Source organism: Lytechinus variegatus, chromosome 18 (genome assembly GCF_018143015.1).
Source record: "Lytechinus variegatus isolate NC3 chromosome 18, Lvar_3.0, whole genome shotgun sequence".
NCBI classification, from domain to species: domain Eukaryota; kingdom Metazoa; phylum Echinodermata; class Echinoidea; order Temnopleuroida; family Toxopneustidae; genus Lytechinus; species Lytechinus variegatus.
In genome coordinates this window covers 18,914,773-18,936,980 of record NC_054757.1, presented here as the reverse complement: position 1 = coordinate 18,936,980, position 22,208 = coordinate 18,914,773, and the positions used below count along the sequence as shown (strand labels likewise).

At 34.6% G+C, this 22,208-nt stretch overlaps 1 protein-coding gene across 11 annotated transcripts in view; it reads right to left on the bottom strand.

The window, feature by feature from the left end:
• LOC121432068 (neurofilament heavy polypeptide-like) overlaps positions 1–22,208 on the bottom strand; it is a 129,358-nt gene that overhangs the window by 17,870 nt on the left and 89,280 nt on the right. For 8 of the 11 annotated variants that reach the window (XM_041629900.1, XM_041629899.1, XM_041629907.1 and 5 more), the window contains 4 exons: positions 19,635–19,856; positions 17,226–17,357; positions 5,023–5,838; positions 49–84 (listed from right to left, as the gene is read on the bottom strand). In XM_041629900.1, the coding sequence (XP_041485834.1) occupies positions 49–84; positions 5,023–5,838; positions 17,226–17,357; positions 19,635–19,856 (1,206 nt within the window). The remainder of the gene's footprint in view (positions 1–48; positions 85–5,022; positions 5,839–17,225; positions 17,358–19,634; positions 19,857–22,208) is intronic. The other 3 variants (XM_041629905.1, XM_041629909.1, XM_041629906.1) reach the window with 2 other exon arrangements.

The following is a 22,208-nucleotide window of genomic DNA, read 5'->3' as shown; positions in this document are numbered from 1 at the left end:
ATGTAGTACCCTAGGGGAAGGGAAAGGAGGGGTGGGGGGGGGGCTTACCAAACTTAGACACGTGGGGGCTCTTTTCTAACAGATCTGTAAGAGATCACAAAAGCGTGTGCATCAGTTGCATTAATAATCAAAATGTGATCAAAGTGAGTAAAAGTCTAAAAGTGCCAGTGAAACTACATGACTACTAAGAAAATCTAAATATATACATTCAAAATAAAATAAAAATCATAAATAACTGGGACATTACTTGCACTGGGTTACTTTTTTAAGAGACATTACTGGGTAATGTATTTTTGAAAGTCATAGAGTTAAACATGCTACAAAACATCCGGGAAGAATACTGAAAAAGTTAACTCATCAGAATTTAGGAAACTCAAGATTTTTTTTAATCGCATCTGTTAATACCACAATGACGTGTGAATAAAATAGAGGGGAAGTTCTTCTTGATGAAAGATTTGTTGTGAAAATAGAAAAAATGACAAGAAATATTTGTGAAGGTTTGAGGACAATCCAATAAAGATTAAGAAAGTTATTAGAATGTCAAGTTTTTGATTTGTGACGTCACAAATGAGCAGATGCCCCAGATGTTATGTAATATAATGTGCAGAATTGCATATCTTAATGGTTCGTGATGACATAGTTTTTCATTTTCTTTTAGGAGCCGGTGTGAGTCATTTGTACATTGATATACTAAAGGTACCATAAAAAACATTTTCGATTTTCTGAGAAAATGAAATTTCATTGTTTTTTACCATATGATATGTAGATAAGCTGCTTGCGTATGATGTCACAAATCAAATAATCAAAATAACTTTTTTATTCTTTGATGGATTTTTCTCAAACCTTCAACAATATATTTTTTTCAATTCTGTCATTTTTTACAATAAACTTTTTGTCAGGGTGAACTTCCACTTTAATCACCTGGGCCCTGTAATCCAAAACTCAGTGATTGATTGCGGGACTCTTTACCAACGATCGATTGCAATGATTATTGTGTATGATCAATAATGAAAATCAGTCCCCTGGGCCCCATCTTACAAAGAGTTACAATTGATCCGATCAACCACAACTATGGAAAGCCAGCAATGTCATCTTCTAAAATGCATGTTTGTTCAAAATATTTTCTAACTATGATGTATATTCATACATCCATGATTTTCTTGAAAATTCAGAGTGCTTGTTTGTGTTTACAAAGGACATTTTTCACATTTCTTGTAGAAAATATCATGACAATGCTGGATTTCCATAGAATTGCGATTGATCGTAACTTCTTATAAGATGGGGCACAGATCAATGGCCAAGCTTCATGTTATGTTCATTATTAAACTGGTTTGTCCTGAGGATATTGATCTTGAAGATCAGTTGTGATCAGTCACAAAACGATGTAGAAATGGAACAGAAAATAAGGGTCCCAAAGTAGATTTTCACTCTCAAAGATTGATATTTAATCACACTTTGATGAAGGGAAAAAAAAATTGTGCTTTGAAAAATTTAAAGATATCTCTCTTTCCAATGATCAACAATCTCCTATTGGCCTCTTGTTTCAGTAGTGCCTGTTGCTGATTCTATGACTAAACCCATCAAACATGCTATCACAAACTTTCACTGTTTCTTCCAAAGAACTTTAAGAACATAATTTCTCCCTTTCAGAACATAATTTCTCCCTTTCAAAACATAATTTCCCCCTTTCTGACAGTTATTCTGTGTGTTGGAGAATCACAGCGTGAGATCTAGAAAACCATTAAGACACCTGACATTTGACAGGTTAAATTTAGGTGTTGATTCACCACATTTTCAGGATAATTCACCACAATCCGTGACATGGACAACCTTAAACTACTTTCAATCCCCTTGTCCTCATTCTAATTCGGTTTATAGAGATTTAACCCTCACTGTCTCGGATTCTGGAACACGGTGAGAAATTTTGACAAAAAAACAAATTCTAAGAAAAAGGAAATGAAAGAGAATTGGGACATCACGAAAGATCAATGCATTAGCAATAAGAAATTCTGCAGAATGAGAAGAGAAAATGAGTGATATATGAGATGAAAAGAAACATGAAAAAGAAAAAGCGACATTTTCTTAAAGGAAAAAAATGAAAAGAAAATAGTGGGAGGGAGAAGGATAAAAGAGAGGAATGGAGGAAGGAAGAAAGAAATAGACAAAGTTTCATGTTCTCGAGAAAGAAAATGGAGGAAGATTTTTTCATGGGATTTAAATCTTGAATATATACAGAAATGGAGAGAGAGCCACAGAGATGGAAAGACGGAGAAAGAGCATAAAGAGGGGGAGGGAAAAGAAATACAAAATTAAATGTAATAAGAGAAAAGCGTAGAAATCCCAAACAAATTCCTGAACTGTAGTTGACAAGCATTTGAGGCCCATAAATAGTTCTTATTTTCAGTCCATCCATCAGTACCTGATAGCTTAAACATCCTCTATTTTTTTTATCAAGAATAAATTTGTCATGTTTATTCTTTTATTTTGACAACCAAAGTACCATGTCCCCCAGAAAATATTTACAGAATCTATTATTAGTCAAGTTTGCTAATTGACCACTACCAAGAACATACTGACCAAAGTCAGGACAATGCTAAAATTAAAATGATGAAATTTGGAGGAAGGCCAACAGCAGACTTCAAAACTTTCCAATTAGACAAATAAGAACGTATTTGCTGAATGTGAAAAAAAGGTGAAAAGAACTGCGTTTTCTATCTAGAGTGTGTAATATCATTATTTGCATGTATCAAGAAAAATTGACAGTTTTCAGGCAGATATTTGAAAGAAATACAAGTTAAAAGAATCGTTGCCATATTAAAGATAACCCATAAGTACAACTTCACCTTCGGGTTGATTCAAATGGTTTTGGGTCTCCCAAGGGCAACTTGTTAAAAGTCTGTTTGACTCCTCAAGTTTTAGCAGGAACCATAAAGGCACTATGCATATTGGCTTCCAGCCTGCATTCCCATCATTTTGTCTATATGATAAAATGTGAGGATTGGTGGTCAAAAGTTGCCTGTAGGATTCCTGCAGGATCGACGGCAGCCCTGACTTTTGAAAAGGATCGACGGCAGCTCTGACTTAGTGAAAAGGTGCCTTAAATGAGTGACAGTTTTTGAAGAACTACAACTTGTGATGCTGAGTCGATCCCACAGAGACAAGGACGGGTTTGGACTGACATCACCAACACCACCAAGAAACCTGCAACATCACGGCGGCTATTCCGCCCGCGTGACAGTCGTAAATTTGCTCAATTTCCTACCTGGAAGGACTGCATGGATCACAGTGGACCTTGCATGGCAGACAGACAGACTTAAGTCTTACAATGCCAATGCTTGTTTGGAAGTTCTAATAAATCCTAACCCATGCCTAGTTATCAAACACCCACGGTTCTTATAAGCTCTCTTTCAAAATATTGCAATAGCAGAAGCTGCAGAAAATTAATTAATTATAACAAATGTGCTGACTGGATAGCAAACTAATTATTGTGAAAAACTTATAGATCTGAGCTTCCCATTTGAGTTTCATTCTTTTTTTCTGAATGATTGTTAATGTTTTATACTATAATGCGAACTCTTCACTTTTTATATAAAATCCTATCATAGCATATAATGAATGATATCTTTTGAGACCTAGACTTTGGCTCTAAATACTATTTTAATGCAATCATAATAATAAACTGCTATTCAGTCCATTTCTAATTTGGTCTTTTATAAAATTCCCATAGGCTTGAACCAGGGATCATCCAGTTCCAGAATGCAATAGTTCTATAAGATTTATCAAACAGGCAAATGAGGGGAGCACTGAGCAATATTCATCTCTGCCTCGAGGAACTACAAAGTAATCTCAGCAGAAGGCATTAAGGAAATAACAGAAAACAAATGATTCTGAGGGTAGGGAAAAACAGAGAGGACGCCCTTGATGTCTAGCTAAGTAGCAGATATTTTTTAAGGAGCTCCGTTTTCAACCTTGAATTTTCGGCCAAAAGTATATTTTCTGCATTGTGAGACATGAAATAACTGAAGATGGGTAAAAGAAACAGACTTAAGAGACAACACCAAGCCACTTCTGAGGAAAAATGTGACGTCGAATCAGGAAAAGCAAATAACTCTGACAGTGCTGCTGCCACGCCCTGAGAAAAGGTACATGTACTGCAAGTACAAACGATTCAGATACGATGTTATATAACATTTTTAAGGTGTTCTTGATGAGATAAACACCGATATTAATTCCATATCAGAGAGAATGAGCAGAATTGAAACTAAGTTTGAGAGGACGAAGGGGTGAATAAGACTGTCCTACATGAGACATTTCTTTCTATCAAAAGAAGGATCATTACTTTGTGATACAAAACATTCTCTTGACTTTTACAAGAGGGTATTTTACAGCTAAAGTTGATTATGCATTTCCGATCTAAGTAAAGCTCATCCCAAGATTGATAGTATCCAGGTTCAAGGCTTCATTGGAATGATACTAAACAGATTCATCTGTCGTCGGTTAAGATGAAGCTGGCGTTTCATAAGTTGTGGAACTCTCATTCAATTTTAATAATCCTTTCCACCGTTGCTCTAATTTCTTAATGGTGTTTTGCATCCATTCAATGTTAACTCATCTAAAACAAAGACAGTCCTCCCCTACTCTACACATTAAAAGGAAAGAAAAGAAAGACAGATGTTTGCAGGCCCTTGAGGCCCGCAAGGAAGAACATCTTTAATGTTGGCTACCCAGGGTACCCTGGGTAAAACATAGCCGTAATAATTGCCATTCCCCAGTGCCCCTATGACAAAGTAGAGAAGCAACGGCTCATTGTATTGGACAGGATTGTTGGAATATAAATCATCTGAGGAAGTTATGAAGGAAAGGAATAATAAAGGTCTTCACAGGACCAACTCCCAAAGAACCCCACACCTATCCAGTATATTACAAGCAGGCGTCCAAAAAGGTATCTGACTTGTGCTAGAAGTAACAGTGTCAAAATTCCTATTCTATAGGGTTGCCATGCTGAGGGTGCTCTGGTCTTACCTCTCTTGCTACCTCCTATCTGCTCCAGCTGATGCTGCATGGTCTCCAGCTCTGACTGCACGGCCTGCAGATTCACATCTTTCCTCTTTAGCTGCGTTGCTAGAAAGGTGTTCTTCTCCTCTAGCTTGGTGATGTGTTCCTCTGCTTCTGCAAAGACTGCATCATCCCCTGGCCTTCCATCATCCGGGAACTCTGACTGGGACCCTGCCTCGTGGGATGTGGCTCCTGCTTTCTTCTGAGCTTGATTGTTGTCCTTCCGTGAGGGTGTGGTCTTTGAGGGATCGTCTGTCCTTCTAGGAGACGCTGCCCGTTCTCTCTGTGGACCTGGCTCACTGCTATCCTCAGAACCTTGCTTCCTCACTCTCTGAGACGGGGAGTCACTGTCCGAAGTGTTCATGGATGATTGGCTTCTCATCTTCTCCCACTCCTGGAAGCGCTTGGAAAATTCCTTTGAGGCACCCTCAAGTTTCAACTGTCCATCTGCATCCTCAATGACTACAATGTTTCGTGAGAGTTTTGCCTCTGGAGATTTACTCCTCCTACTCAACAAAGGTGACTCTTTGGTCTTCTGCTTCTCCTTGTCTTTCGAGTTCTTTGTACTGTCCTTCTTCTCTTTGACATTTCTCTTCTGCTTGGGCTCACCCTTGGGGCTAGTGGCGCCATACCCAGACTTCTTCATCTTTTCCCATTCTGCAAGTTTCTTGCTGAACTCTTCCGTAAGACCTTTGTTCAGTTCTGACTCTATATCCACTGGACGGGACGATGGTACATCGGATCCACTCTCCAAGGATCCTTGTTTCTGCAATGGAGCTGGACCTTCAGAAAAATCATAAAAAGCAGATATTCAAATTAGCAATGTCACTTAATTTTGTAGAATTCCTTAAGTCTTGTCAACTTTATAGAAGAATCGCCAATTATTTGAGAGTAAAAGAGTTATGTTAAATGGTTAACAACTGACCAATCAAACCTCAAGGTTGGTTTCAGGTCTTATGAACACTAACTAAATAACTAAAGCATACAGGTTTAATGCAAATGATTAATTAGCTGGCATAGAAACATGCATGCATTTTATATGAATAAAGACATTAACACAATTGTATCATGTAACTTATACATTTATTTTAAAAATTAAAAAATAAGCAAATAGCTGTGTTTTAGCAAGCACACAATGCACACTAAACTGCAATAATCAAACAGTGCATCAGGGTGGCAAAAAAATAATCAGACAGTTACAATACTTCCATCAAATAGAGAAATGATTACATGTTAACTTACTAATAATTTTTGCAAATAAATAAAATTACATACGTGAATAAAAAAAAGACATATATTAATCAAATGATACATGCACAGCTAAAGTTATTTTATCATATGATACTGATGGTCAGTCTTTTCTATTTCTCTTCCAGGGAATGATTTTCCTGGTATCGCATCGCAATTTGCTCCACATTTTTGAAATGCTGTGCATTAAGTTTGTATAGCATATTTTTACATATAGTTGAGAGCCTTTCTCTTATGACCAAAACAAAAATGCTATTCAAATTTGTAAAGGAAAATCATTCCCTGCTCTCCCTCTTTATCACTTACTCAAAATTAGAATGACCATAGTTGGAGAAGAGGGGTGATTGGGCTCCAACCTCAAAATTGGATTAACTTGGGTGCTGACGGAGCACCAGCGATTCATAACTTAACTCCTAATTCCAGATATTTGGATATTTAATTTCCCCCTAAATTTGCCTGATCAGTGAATATCCCCCAGAAAATATATCACAAAAACTTCACTCAATTCTTTTAGCACTTGCTAAAATACATAACTCATTGTGGGAGTGGGTGCCTTTGAATGTGTTTTTTCCCCCACAGATTAAAGGCACTGTAAGAAATAATGTTGTTCATCATTATCTTCATCATCAGATTCCTGAGCCATTAATAGTCTTTTTTTTTACGAATAACTTAGAGCAATTAGCTTATGACTCCCTTGAAAATTGATGCATCACTCAGGGCAATAGCTTTTTCTTCAACACATTTTCAGCAAAACCAATGCAATGCGGATATTGGGGGAATAGCCTGACCCTGACGCGCTGCATATGCAACAATGGAAGGCATCTCCTTCGGGTCCAAGCTGAGATTCCAACCTTGCTTCTACACTTTCAAAACCCATCACTCATTACATTATATGGGATTACATGATTATATCTTCATCATGACAGGCAATTTACCAGACATTATTGTCAATTTCCATCCTTAAAAAAAAATCATCAAGGACCTTCCCCTTTTCTTGCTCTTCAGGATGCGGAAGAAGCTACAGTGACATCTCTTGTAAGTCATAAGAGTTGAAAACTTAATACCCCTGACGCACGATCCCGAAGGGGATTTGTCTTTAAGGTTTCAAGGAAAATGGAAGTGCTAATAATTGAGATATGGCATTAATCCAGTAACAGAAAATAATAGCAATAAAGACACAAGTAAAGGAAAAGAGTGCAAGAAAGGAGAAGTGATTTGGTTAAAGTTTTGACAAAACCATGTGGACTGGAACTCTTGCGGATGTCCTATAACAAGCAGTAAAAAAAGGTTCATTCTCTGCTTTCGAAATTTTAGTGTCAGGAAGTGACAATTTCTTACCATTAACCGGTCTTCAACTTCTGACCAGTTAAATTAGTTTGATAGCCATAGCCATAGAGCATGAAACATCAAAGAATCACCACATCAAGCAACCCAAAACCCACAGCTTCCTTCTGTTCCTGCAAGTACACATCTGAGCATGTAGCTCTCAGGTCATACTAACTAATCATATCATTTCTCCAAATTTCTTCCTGACCCCACAACACTTGCCCTTCTTGTTAGTCGTGATTATGGAAAGTAAATAATTTGAATTCTGTCATTAAAACCTTGATGACATAATTAACATTAATTATGGGTTACTCCATCTGACATATTCTTAAAAACAAAATGCTTTTTTGCGCAACTTTTTATAATAGCTAGTATAGATGACAGTTCAAAACACAGAATATATTTGAGAATTTTATCAAAGGCATTTTAGCTTTGAGACTTGTATACTCTCTTTCATACCACCCATTCTGTGTTTGAAAAGGGCAAATATTTGTATCTGTACAAGTTTATCAAGTAGTGTAAATGACCTGACAGTCTAAATTATCAACAAATCAATGAAAATCGATTACTCATGAAGCTTGTCTGTAGCCCTCCAGTCATTAACCTTCACTAAGTCAAGCGTATATCATACTGCCCCCTTATACCCATCAAACCCTCTCAGGCTCTGACAAAATCTCTGATTCTAATTAAGAAACCGCCCGAAAATCATCCTCCATTTCAGTCAGACCGCAGGTCCCTATGCTAATGAGCAAAAAGGCCAGATTCATCCAAATCATCTCGTGGTTGAATCCTCCTCCTTGCAAAATCTCGTGATTCGTGAGATTTTCTTTCTCTAAGAATTTACCTATTTTAACCTCAAGTTAAATGAAATATTATTGCACCATCAGATAGAGTAAAAGTTACTCTTTCATATTGGTCATTTATTTTGTATACAATATTTTGTTAAATAAGTAAATTTCTGGACTGAAAGTGTGCCTCAAAACTGAATTTTCTTCCTCTGTTTTCTTTTGCAAATTGTACAAAACTTTTTATTTTGAGCCTCAATGATATATATATCACCATAAAGCTGAACTTCTGTACTTTCTCACAATGCCACTCTTGATATGCGGCATCTTTTAATCGGGTCAAGATCACACTTTTCCCACCAAGGTACAAGACGAGATTTCTGAAATTTTCTACTTGCATGAAATCCAGAGTTCTGATTGGCTGGATAAGGTTCACAGAACAACAGGCGCGGGGTATTTGAGGAGATTACCACATGGGAAGTGTGACCTTCCCACGAACCCAGGCACTGGAACCGTTGGAATTTGCCACTGGGTGGTCTCTTTGACCAATCAGAGTGCAGTATTCTTGTTTTCAAACTGCTTTATGTACTTGGCAAAGGAAAAGTGTGATCTTGACCTGATTAAACCAATTCTTATTTTGAAACCTATATCATTTCAAAGCATACATATTCACCTTTATCATGATATAAAAATCATGTGGGCTCAAACATAAATAAAGTGTGAAAAAACAGCTTTTGTCAGATGAAAATATTTATTTTGTAGCATATTTTAGATCAAAATTTTCACCTATATTACAAAATTTTTGAATAAATCCAAACACATGACCTGAAAGAATGATTCTTCTTCTTTACAATGATACCAAATTCATGAAATTCGATGTACAATTAGAGAAGCAATGACTGAATGAAAAGAGGTGTTTCGGTCCGCATCAAGCTCATTAAATATGCAAAACAACTCAAGTCATGAATATCACTTGGATGAAAGAAGCCACTTTCTTGGGACCTGCGGTCTGACTGATTTCTTCCTACCCCCATTCAGACCCCAAAGGATCCCGGGAGGAATGCACATCCTGCTTAGAATTTCATAAATTTGATTTAACCTTATGAATTTCCTTTAAACGATAATTACATCAAGTGTCCTGGAAACTTCAATCTAGAAAAAAAACAGGTTTTTCTCACTCAATTTCTATTCACATATGTACATACATTTCATTTTTTATATGTCTATTACATCAATTCTTTCAAGTAAACAAAGCAAAACTCTAAATAACTTTTGAAAAATTCTGAAAATGAATTTTTCTCTCAGGATGAAAATCCTGCCAATAGCACACGGTAGGTCACTGTTATTTATAATTACTTCTTGTTTATTTGTTTGTTTATTTCCCTATATTAGCCCATTTTTTATCAATTGTATTTCAATGTTATTTGTTGTTTCCTCTTTATGTATGTCTTATATTGATTTTTATTTAATTATATCATGATGGTGCCCCACCCACAAGTTCTTTTTAAAATAAAAACTTCTAGGGGCTCCCAGTTCCATGTTTTTTTCAAACTTGTATGTACCTGTATCTATAAATAAATTTTGAATTGAATTTTTTAATTGAAGTATTTATCAAAGCATTTATTAATATTCCACTTATCTATCTATCTATTTATCTATCTATCTACCCATCCATCTATCCATTCATCAATCTATTTATTAATTCATTTTTTAATATTTGTATTGGAGGATGAGGGATCACCACCAAGTCAAGAGAAAACAAAATTATATCAAATCTGTAAAGCGAGACACGCAAAATTATTCTAATGTGGGGGGGGGCTTATTTTTTTTAACCTAATCATGATAATGATTGTCCAAAATATGATTCATCTTTTTTGTATTCTCAAACCCAAACATGTTATCAGATGAAAAAATAAAATTTTTATTGAAAATAAATATAAAGACTAGTACTGACATGAAATTGGGGCCTTAGAAAAAGTGGTAACATTCTTTAAACATGACTATTCAGTTTTTTTACGATAATTCATCTACATCCATCTTGGTATCTTTTCTTTGATTTCCACAAAAATCACAAAAAACAAACAAACAACAACCCATTTCTCTTCATCATCATCTCAAAATTTCAACATGATCTTTTTCTTCTTTGGTAAAACATAAAAAAAAACAGTCATGAATGATTAATTCTTGAGGTCTCCAGACTTGCATCATGACGTACAGGAACAGCTAAAATCTCCCCCTTGGCAAGATAAATGAGATGAATAAAGGATGGATGCGCCATGCGGCTTTGGAATAGGATGGGTGGGAGGGAGAAACCCAACGGAAGAACGTCTGAATTTTTGTTCATCATGGGAGTATCCCCGAGTGACTTCCATGTGAACCTTAACAGTTGAAAAGTTCAAAGACATTTAGTTAAGTAAATGTTCTATTCATTTATTATTTATTTATTTATTCTGTTATATTTTCCTAGGGTAGTCTCGTCAGTGAAGAGCTGCTTTACAAAGGAGCCCCCGCCTTTATGATTCATTTGGTAAGACAAGACATTTTGCTTATTTCAGTCATGGGGGAAAAAATGTGTTTTGTTGCAGCTGTGAAGTTTGCTACGTCAATGTCCGAAAATTGATTCCATGGCATTTCTGCAACACATTTTCGGTCAATTCCATTCACTTTCCATTTCCCTTCCTTTTTTAATGATATTTTTTGTTTGTGTACATGATCCTTTTTTCTATGCTACTTTCTTGAAGTATTACACTATATCTTTTTTTCTCTCTCGATCCTTTCAAAGTCATCATCAATTTCCAAATCTAAGCATAAGATAGCAGTCCCCCACATTGCTACCATAAATTGTTTTTTTTTCATCCAAAAGGGGAAAAATAATTTTAAAATGTCATTAAAATTAATGTTATTTATATTTGTCTTCTGATTATCATTATTCTTTTTCATTCCTTGGTATCTTTACTACAAGCATGCTTTGAAAACTGATTGTAAAATGTAATATATGAAACGCAATAATTATTTCATCATATCAACTGCTGTAGACAATAAAACAATGATTAAACTACCCATAAGTATCCATATTCATGAAAAAAACAGGCTAATAGCAAAATCAATTAAAATTCATAACCAATTTAAATGTCAATCTATGAAAGCAAAATATGTGTATATTACAGGAAACTTATTTTAGTACAGGAATCTCTCATCACAACACGTCCAATCAAATAAGTAATTTGATACTCAATAGAAACATGTACATAATTCACTTCGCAGTAGCAAAGGACATATAAGCCAAGTGTTAAAGATTGGACGTCACTAATCAGTTTTATCCTTCTCCGTCTCCAATATCTATGAATCACAGGTCAATGGCTCAAATCCTTTAAATCTCACCCAAATTTCTTCTCCGGTCAGCACCAGTCTTGACTGTGGCTATTTTGTGCAATGGAGGGGCAAGTCAGGGGATGATGCCCCCCTTTCCATAGATAAAAAATTTTGATTAAAAAATAACCCAAATTCAAACATGAAGAAGGAGAGTAATGAAAGAGGACATGCAACTATAAAACTCAAATTTCTTTTTCACTCTAAAAAACATCAAGTGAATTCTTCACTCCTTGAGGCAGAGAATGAATTTGGATAATCAAAGAGTGACTTCCACTTGTTGAGTAAATTCCACATTTACTAGAGTGAACTTTGTGTGAACAGTTATCCTAAATTCACTCTAAATTGAGTGAATCTCAATTTCACTAGCAAGGGAAGTGAAAATTGCACACATTTTTTTAAACAATGTATAGTAAATATAATGACCTCATGTCACCCCCCCTCCAATATTTTGAAGTGATCACGGAATTGAAAAATATATATTTATTTATATAAGAAATAAAAAGATGAAAAACAAGAAGGAAAGATATTAATTGAAAATAGTGGGCCTTCTTGTAAACAGTAATCAAAATGACCTCAGCTTTTATAGTTCACCCCCCCCCAAAAAAAAAAAGAAATACCATGGTATTACTTTTGGTGTGACAAGAAATGACATAATCTCCCTATTAAAAATGCCCTGAATATAATTGAATTAAACTGTCATTTCTTAATCTATTATTAGTATCTGCCTAAAGTTATAAGAAATATGCAGAGAGTAATGAGAAGTTATCTCTGTCATTTTGAGATAATTATGAAAGATTAAGCTTTTGAATATGTAAATTTTACTCCAGATTAAGTATAATAAAAAACAAAGACAGTTATTGATTTTAATTTGCCCTTTAAAAGTCATTGCCAATGAAACTATTGTTTCGTAAAAAGAGCAACTGATGATTCAGGAATTCTTGGGATTCCTCTTTTGTAAGGGTTTTTTTGAAAGCATCCAAGATGCTATGCAGAAATTTATTTCATTTATTAATTAGAAATAACATTGAAGAAAGAAAATGTAGCATCAAATTTTTGTCCATGAACATAGTGGGACATGTATCACCAAGAATATTTTGTTGAAAAAATTACATTGCACAGATTTCCTTGAAAAAGACAACCATTACTTTGTGTCTCTCTCTTTATATAAAAAAATTGGACGATCTCATATTTTTGTAATAATCATTAAACATATATCAAGATGAAAAATAATTAGCCTGAATATTTTCAATGATAAAAGATAAATCAAACACAAAATTAAAAAAAAATAATTTAAAGGAAAACGGCACTTACTCATATCCCCATAAAAATAACAAATCAAAGTATTTCTTTGTTGAGTCAGAAATTATTAAGTTAGTGAAAACCAAACTAAAGAAGGAAAGAAAAATCAATCGTTTTCATTATCAAAATTTCTCATGGAAAAATCTAAAAAAAAGTATGATATAATGAAAACCATCAAAGACAAAACAAAGAATGAAGGGGGAAAAATAGAAAAGTTGAACTGCAAACAGCACTAATGTCATACTTACAAACATGTTAATATGTTCCTATTGCCATTCCATTTGTAGTGAAAATGTGAGCAGAGGTGAAATAGAAGATTCTGTTTCAGTCAAAGCTTATCATGATAAATTTATAAAATCATTTTCAATGAAAAATTGCTGTAAGGTATTCATCAATTTTCAAAATGCAGTTATAGAGGAGTTACAACAACGTGAACTACTTTATATAATTTTTAAATTTGATATAAATTATGTTGACAATACAGTATATTGCTGGACACATGCATGACCAACAAATATGTAAAAAAAGAATTTTTTCTGAAATGTTACACTTGTGGTAGAGTCAAGATTTCAAAAGGTGCAAAAAAATTGTTATAAGGTTAAGACTAGCCATGCTATTCGCAATGCAGTTATGTGCAAATGTGCATAAATATCAGGCACGTAGCTCATGTGGGTCAATGATCTTTAGGTTTAATTATGCATGCAGGTCAATTGTATCTGCCGATTCATAAAAATAATACTTGCATTTGAAGAATTCATTGTGCATCTTTTTAACATGCCATACACATCTTATTCTGTTGTTTCATGACCAAACCACAATTTGTGTAATTCATAATACATGCTCGCCCTTATTGTGACATCTGTCCATCATGTTACCCTGAAAGATTGGTTTACCACTGGTGATGGGTGATATTTCAGTATTAATCAAAATTATATGATATTGGGCAATTCCACAGGTTGGTGGACATGAGCTTAAAAATTCAAATTCAATATTTTCTTGAATTTTTTAATAATTCAAGTCCTTCATACATGATAGTTTCAGGAACAAGAAATAAAAAGTTTATTTTCATATGTATACTTTGGAAAAAAATGGTCAAAAGTTGTGTCTTCATTGTGTACCAAAATACAAGAAAAATAGTGAAAAATGAAATATGCCTTATTACCATTTTTTTATTGCAACAACATACCACTTTATATATTTCTGAAGTTTAGAAGAGTCAAATTACTTAAAATACACAACCGCTTTTCAAGTAAATTTGTAGTACTCATTCAAAAATGAATATTGCAACCTGCTCAGGTGATGTAACGTGAGTAACCGAAAAAACTGACTTTGTTTTCTGAGAGAAAAATTCTTCACAGTTAATTGGTGGGATTTTAAATTCTCTTCCTTCAAACCATCTTTGACAGAGTGATGACTATCAAAATCATTAAAAAGTACAAATTTTTTATAAAAATGATGAAGAAAAACTGTAACGTGAGTAACTTTGTAACGTGAGTAACCATCATGTAATGTGAGTAACCAGTAAAAATTATCCAGTTCGGTAAAATTTTCTGTGGGATGTCAAGTTTTAAGTCTCATGGTGAGTTGTAAAGTTATTTTTGATTAATTAAAAGCAAAATGAGAGTACATCTCTTTGATGCGACTCTTTGTTCATCAAAATATCAGTGGTCATACAATCACACAAAAAATTGAATATTAGTAAAAGTATTCACAATGCGAGAGTGCATTAGTAAGACTTGGTTTTGATTAACCAAACTTTAAAGAGTGTTCGAACAACACATTGAATGCCCTTACCTGTAACCCTATCTAGGCCGGGGTATTTTGGGAGTTGATATGGCCCAGGGGGGGGGAGGGGGGGGCTCCCAGGCCCCCCTTGAGATCTCGGCCATTGGCCGCAAGATCATGCCAAAAATTTGCGTGCAGGTTGTCTTGGACATAATCTACAATACTATACAGTAATTTATTTCATGCAGATTGGTATTAAGTGATTATATGCTAATTTATGCATAATTAGTAAGTGAAATCATACTTCCCCCCCTACTCCCTAATAAAGCTCCAATTGTTCCAATTTTCGGTATAAAATCTCTTTTTGATGTTCCTAGCAATGAATTTTACACACATTATTGAATTTTTAATGACATGTGTGTTGTTAACCATACATGGACAAAATGTAACGTGAGTAACCATATTATCTGCACCCCAAGTAAAAACCATGTGTTCTTTATTTTTTTAATTATATACAAAGTTTGTCTCCCTAATATACTTCTTTGAAATGGATATAATCAACTTTCATAAAAGCCTTGTATGAGGAGACTTTTCACTTATGTCGACTTTTCATTTTATGCATGTCCAAATCATGTAACGTGAGTAACCGACACATTCCAAAGATTTGCCAGGAGCATAATAGAATTTCCCAAGTTTTGTTTTTATACAAAGGATAGTCAGACTGTGTACTTTGTTGTGATAAGGAGATGTTTAGTTCCTATCAATAATAATGGAGTTACAGCTCCAAGTATGAGTCAAGGTGTCTCCAAATGTAACGTGAGTAACCGTGGAATAGCCCTATTGAATTTTTTTTTTAATATTCAATAATAATTTTATGATTATGTTGATGTATCAGTCACAAGATATGACCCCAAAAAAGCAGATTATGAAAAGTCGCTCACAATTCATTTCCAAAAAAAATATTGCTCTGTATTGTTTTAGATGAACTTGGAACTTTTAAGTTGGTAACAAATGCTTGCTTTTCATGGACAAGCACTGATGGAAGCCTTAATTGCCCTCTTCCCTGCTCATATTGACTGCAGCTCAAAATGAAAGTATATGAATTTTCATGTTTATCGGCAATATTTTACTGGCATTAAAGGGGAAGTTCACCCTGACAAAAAGTTTATTGTAAAAATAGCAGAAAAAATAATTAAAAAATATTGCCGAAGGTTTGAGAAAAATTCATCAAATAATTAAAAAGTTATTAGAATTTCAATTATTTGATTTGTGACGTCATATGCGAGCAGCATTCCTACATAGCGAATGGTAAAAAATCAATGAAATGTCATTTTCTCAGAAAATTGAAAATGGTTTTCACTGTAACTTTTGTATATCAATAGACAAATCATTTCACACCCGATCATGAAAAGAAAACAAAATTAAGTCACCAGGAACCATACACAATTTGAAATTCATACATTTTATATTACATAACACATGGGGCAGCTGCTCGTTTATGACGTCACAAATCCAAAATTTTGAACTCTAATAACTTTCTTACTCTTTAACGGATTTTCCTCAAACCTTCACCAATATTTTTTATTATTTTTTCGGCTATTTTTACAACAAAGTTTTCTTCAGGGTGAACTTCCCCTTTAATTGAAATCAAATATCGACCAGCACTATTGACCAGTGTTTGCAACTGCATGCATTAATCACAATAAATCTCTTCCAAAATGATTAAAAATTCCATTTAAACTGAAGTTTTCCTGGGAGAATATAGTAACTGAAAATCCATATTCTTCCCTGCCTCTGGGGATTCACCTTTTTTTAATTCTCACTAGGAAAAAGTGATCGAGCAACAGGCCTCACAAAAACATAAGTGACACATGCATTATCAAACACACAAATGTGACCAGCCAGGCAGCCACCCCCAAAACCAACAATAAGTTGCCAAAGGTTCTCTGTAAATTGCCAAAATTGTTATTTGTATTCAAAAAGCAAAAATTAAAAAAATTATCTGAAAGAGTATTCCTTATTCTTTACATTGTCAAAATTTAAGTTGTAAAGTTGATAGAATACAAGACACAAGACTTTCTTTGACACAAGTTTTTGCGTACTGCTTGGAAGTTTCATTGTCATTGCAGAAGTGTTTACATCTCACGATTGAGTAAACCCTTAACTTCAAACGTATTCTCCTTAATTTTTGAAGCTCTCCCTTGATTTATTTCTTCTGCATTCAAACAAGTTCTTACATGCCTTGGGTTAACTGTTAATTGACCAAGTCATATATCATTTTGAAGCTTAGGATGTTGTTTCCACACTTAAAAATCTCAATATTTATTTTGGCGACTTATTTTTGGATAATGGTGTGGTTTTTACATGTTTTTAAATGTTTCATGCATTTCGTTGAAACTTGAGTGTTATTATCACCTGACGGTCTCAGCCGCATTTTCTCCCATTCTTGCAACTTTCGTGCAAATTCGTCGCTGAAACTTGATGTGGAGAGATCGCTTTTGCTTGAGGATGAGCGTGCTAAGGGATCATGCTCGTTAAAACTGCAATCTGTGCATGTCAATATTGAATATAGGATATACAGCGAATGGTGAGATATAAGGATAAAATATCAGAGTATATAGGTTTTGATATGGGTGCATCTATTTGAAATCCAATGGGTTAATAACAATACATTTAATACTCTCTGACTAAAATTAGACAGAGTGCTTGAAAATACATATAATTCCATACCATGTGCATGATTAAAGGGCCATATTTGTGAGGTATATAGTATAGGATATAGGCATAAAATCAAATAAGTTAATATTACATACATATGATATGCATACTACAAAAGGGTTTTTGAAAAAAAAGTTGACACAATTCAAACAATTTCATTGATATGGTAATATCTCACAATAATCAATGATTGAGTAAAGTTAAAAGCAAGTGACATAAACTATATGAGATTAAAAGATAAACGTAATGAGTGAACATGTACTACAATAATCCTGTTTGAAAGTGTGGGAGAGTGGGTTACTGATGGAATGGACACAAAAAGAGCAAAATATAGAGCATAGGAGTAAATTACCCCAAAGTGTCATAATCTAATAATCATGATATATCAAAAGCCTGATTTTTTCCCACTCATATCTAGCAGCAAATTTCACTTGCTGTATTAACAGACTATGCAAAGGTGTGAGCACGCCAGATTAGCCAGGTGGGTCATTAATAACATTAATTGAATTTCAATTTTTTTTACACATATATACATGTATATGACATTAAATTATTGTAGTATCATAATTGTAGAGAGTTGTTCAGTGCCAAGTGGAACAACAAAATTTCAAGTTTTTCCCCACGTGTTGAGAGAAATTTAAAGTATATACACATCCTAAAGCATATATCATGCTTGTTTGATCTAAAGGTCAAGTCCACTCAAGCAAGAAGTTGATTTGAATGAACAGAGAGAAATCAAACAAGAATTGTGCTTATAATTCATTTCTATTTGGATTTTAAAAAGTTAAGACATTTTACAGCTTACATTATTTTTCACAAACAGTTACCTCCAAAACACAGTGATATGCAAATGATAAAGAGTCAATGATGTCACCCGCTCACAATTTCTTTCGTATTTCAATATATGAAATACAATAACAAAATACAAAAGAAATTATGAACAGAAACATCATCAGTTCCCTCATTTGTTCACTGAGGTTTTATCTGTTTTGTGAAATTTAACTGAAACTTTAAGATGTCATAAAACTTTTTCTTAATTTTACATTTGATTTCGATGAGAGTTTAAGAAATATTTGATTTCGATGAGAGTTTAAGAAATATGCTAGTTTTACATTTATCAGTCAATTCAAATCAAATTTTTGCTTGGGTGGACTTGACCTTTAAAAGTTATGCAAAGGTGTGTTCCATATATTGTCTGGGCGTGTCATCCAAGATCTCATTACCTTAATTCTTATAAATTTTTGGCTCATATTTGAGACAAGATTATCCTATTATTATAATCAAAGGAAACAGCTGAATGCTAAGTATTTGGCAAGAAGAATGTATAAAGTTCAAAAGTTTGGGACGACAAATTTTGATCATTTATGATTAGCAAATTGTATAATACCTGACAAAATCGGGACAGAAAATTATGATACAACAGTGATTTCCGTTTATTTCTCCCCCTCCCCCTCCCCCCCACAATTTAAAATGAATTATTTATGGATGTGTTCAGGACATGACAAAATCTGGACATTGGATTCACTTTTCTCAATATTCAAATAAAATCGACTTCAATCTATATTCCAGAGAAATTTATCAATTTTGTAGCCAGAGTACCGCTTTTCCATAACATAAGTTGATTTTTTTTCCACATCCAATATTGATATTTATTGATCAGATATTTTTTCTGTGGTTTTAAGTAATATATCACTCATTCTACATAATTTAATTATTTCTTTAGAACATGAAAATTTGAAAGTTTTTAAACTTTCAGTTTTATAATTGTTTTACTTTTTCTTTTACTTCAAATCAACTTCCTGTTGAGTTGGACTTGGCTTGTAACAATTATTCTAAAGAAGGATTTTATGATTGTGTTAGGCAAGCCTCTATCTGCCATATACCAGGCCTAATTGTTTTCCCCCTTTTAGACCAGAACATTGATTTCATTTTCTTTGCTTTCAATAGACAAGACCATTGATTATATTCTGCAATTCAATTGTACTTAGTAATGCCTTTTTCCAAAATTTTTTTAAGAATATAAAAAATAAGAATTGAGAAGATGGGGGGCTGAAAAGGTAAAGAGGATATTTTACTAGGCTGCATAGAAAAAGAGTATGGCATTACCTTTATCTCTTTTGCTCGACTTTTTGCTTCCATCTCCTCTCCTTGAGGATACCTTCCTCATCCCATCGTCGGTAGAATCTCCCGGAGTTAGGTAGCCATCCTCTGCCATCTCCTGTCGCTTAGCAACCGGAGGACTCTCCTCCGTTGATGATGTCATCAAGCGCTGTCGGTTGGCTTCTGCTAAATGTCTCTTGGTCATGGCGTGCTTAACTTTTTCCCATCCTGGTTGGTTAAAAAATGATTAAACTTTATCAGGCATTTGTCTGAAATTCATTGAATCTTTAATCAGTAACTACAATTCATAGAAAATTAAATTTAACATACATATGAATATTCATGCAAAGAGCCCTTTATTTAAAATTTCATTGAAATGAAAAAAACCACACATCATCATATGTTTATTTTGAAAAGAGCCCTCCAAATAGATGGGGGAAGGGGAATACTTCTCTTCCATCCCACACCCAAAGACCCCTACACCAATGTCAAGCAAAGACATTTTGAAAATGATAAATGAAACTTGTTTACAAATCCTATCTCGTCTACTACAATCCAACACACATTGGCAAGGGTATGGCTTATTTATTTCTTTTATCAGTAAGAACTGGTACATGAATCAACTAGATTTACAGTGAAATATAGAAGTAGAGGGCAGAATGAATACATACACTGAAAAAGGCGGATAATCGCCATGACAACTGGACACGCCCCCTCCGATGCGGTTGTGTTGGAAAAGGGTGACCTTGTGACCGCACCATGGCAATTATCCGCATTATTTGGAAATGCGTTCATAAACTCAAAATCTTATCCCGATGCCGCTATTATGCGGATAATAGCAGCATCAGAGTAATGCGGATAACTCTTGTCCTCCTCCAATTTTACGACCAAATTATGCTGCTATTAGTCGCCTAATTCATTTTAATTGGGTTTATGAAAGGGGTATTAGTTGGTTTGATTCCAAACTGGTGTTGTTTCAATACTTCTCTGGTGTGGACATGTATAGATTCCGGGCTGGTGTTAAGTCAACACCGGAGTTTTTTCAGTGTACAATCATGACCCATTGGTTGGTCTGCTAAGCTTGAGCTTCCAAGCTTTCATTAAATGGATTTATGAAATTATGATGCACGCTAACCACTGAAATAATTCACATGCTGACATTCACTGACAATGGTGGAGTACAAAACACACAAGGATGTTGAACTAATACCGTGTTTACACATTGACTCGGCTCGCGTGTTGAATCCGCGAGCCGGGTTGAACACTGCGAAGAAGGGATCAGAGATCGCGTTTATACGTACATATAAAAAGGCGAGTTCAACACGGCTCGCGGATCTCGAACGGAAGAAGAATTATGACGTCGCAAATTAAACGCGGGAAATTCACCGCCGGAATCGAATCTTGTCCGTGCGAACAACAATGCCAAAAGTGAAAGCGCGTGCAGTGACCTGGTCAAGAGAGTTCGACACGGCTTTCTGTTTACACACGAAAAAATTGCCGAGTCTGACTCGGCTCGCGGGTTGAAACCTACGATTTTGGCGGATCAAAAAAGCCGTGTTCGACACGGCTCGCGGATCACACTGATCGCGTTTACACAGCATAAAATTGCCGTGTTGAGCACGGCTCGCGTGTCGAACCCCCGAGCCGTGTCACTGTGTAAACACGGTATCTATCTTGTACTTAATAATGTTGTCTCATTATAAATCAATTTGATCATGGCTATTAGTGGACTAATAGGATAAACTTAAAGTCATAATTGACATGTCAAATTTAATATTCTTAATATTCAATGAGAGGGAGAACATGATAGGGGTCATGAGAAAGAGGGAGAGGGGGAGACAGAATGACAAATACATTGAAAGTAAGAGAGAGAATATATAAATTGAAAAAATAGAAATTTCAGATAAACAGATGTCTTCCAAAATAATAGTCAATTCCCAGTTTTATATTAATGCAGACAGACTAGAAAAAATCAATTTCTTTAATAAGTATTTTGTTAAATATGTCCAAATGATGATACTTTTGTCACTAGAAATACAAATGACATATTCTACGCCAAACTTGATAAGAGATTGTAAAAGTCAAGGAAAGAAAGCTAACTGGTCAAAAACTTTTCAAGGATATAGGCTTTAAATTGGATTCCATGACAAAATTTGATGACACAATTATGACATCCTCGACACCTGCAGAGTCCCTGTCAATACTGACTCTCAGTTGCCATGGAAACCTACGTTTTTCATCATGACAAGAGGACAATCCTTGTTGTCTTATTTTGCCCAGCATGTCAAAAAAATGTTAAGTCACTTTTTGATAAGAGTTTGCTATAACCGTGTGTCAGTCGTTTGAAGGTCATTCTAAAGGCTTCTTGTATCAAAGTGGAGGGGAAAGTAAAACCCTTATTAAAACCCCATCAGTCCTATTTCCTGCCTTGTACCGGTGATTTAAGAATGAACTTATGAGTAATGCTTATTATTTAGAGTTATCAGATGCTGATCATGTGCAGATGCTTTGAGAAGCATTTAGAAATAGGTGTTTGATTGGAGGTGAAAGATTATTGAACCCCCCAAAATGTTATCTGAC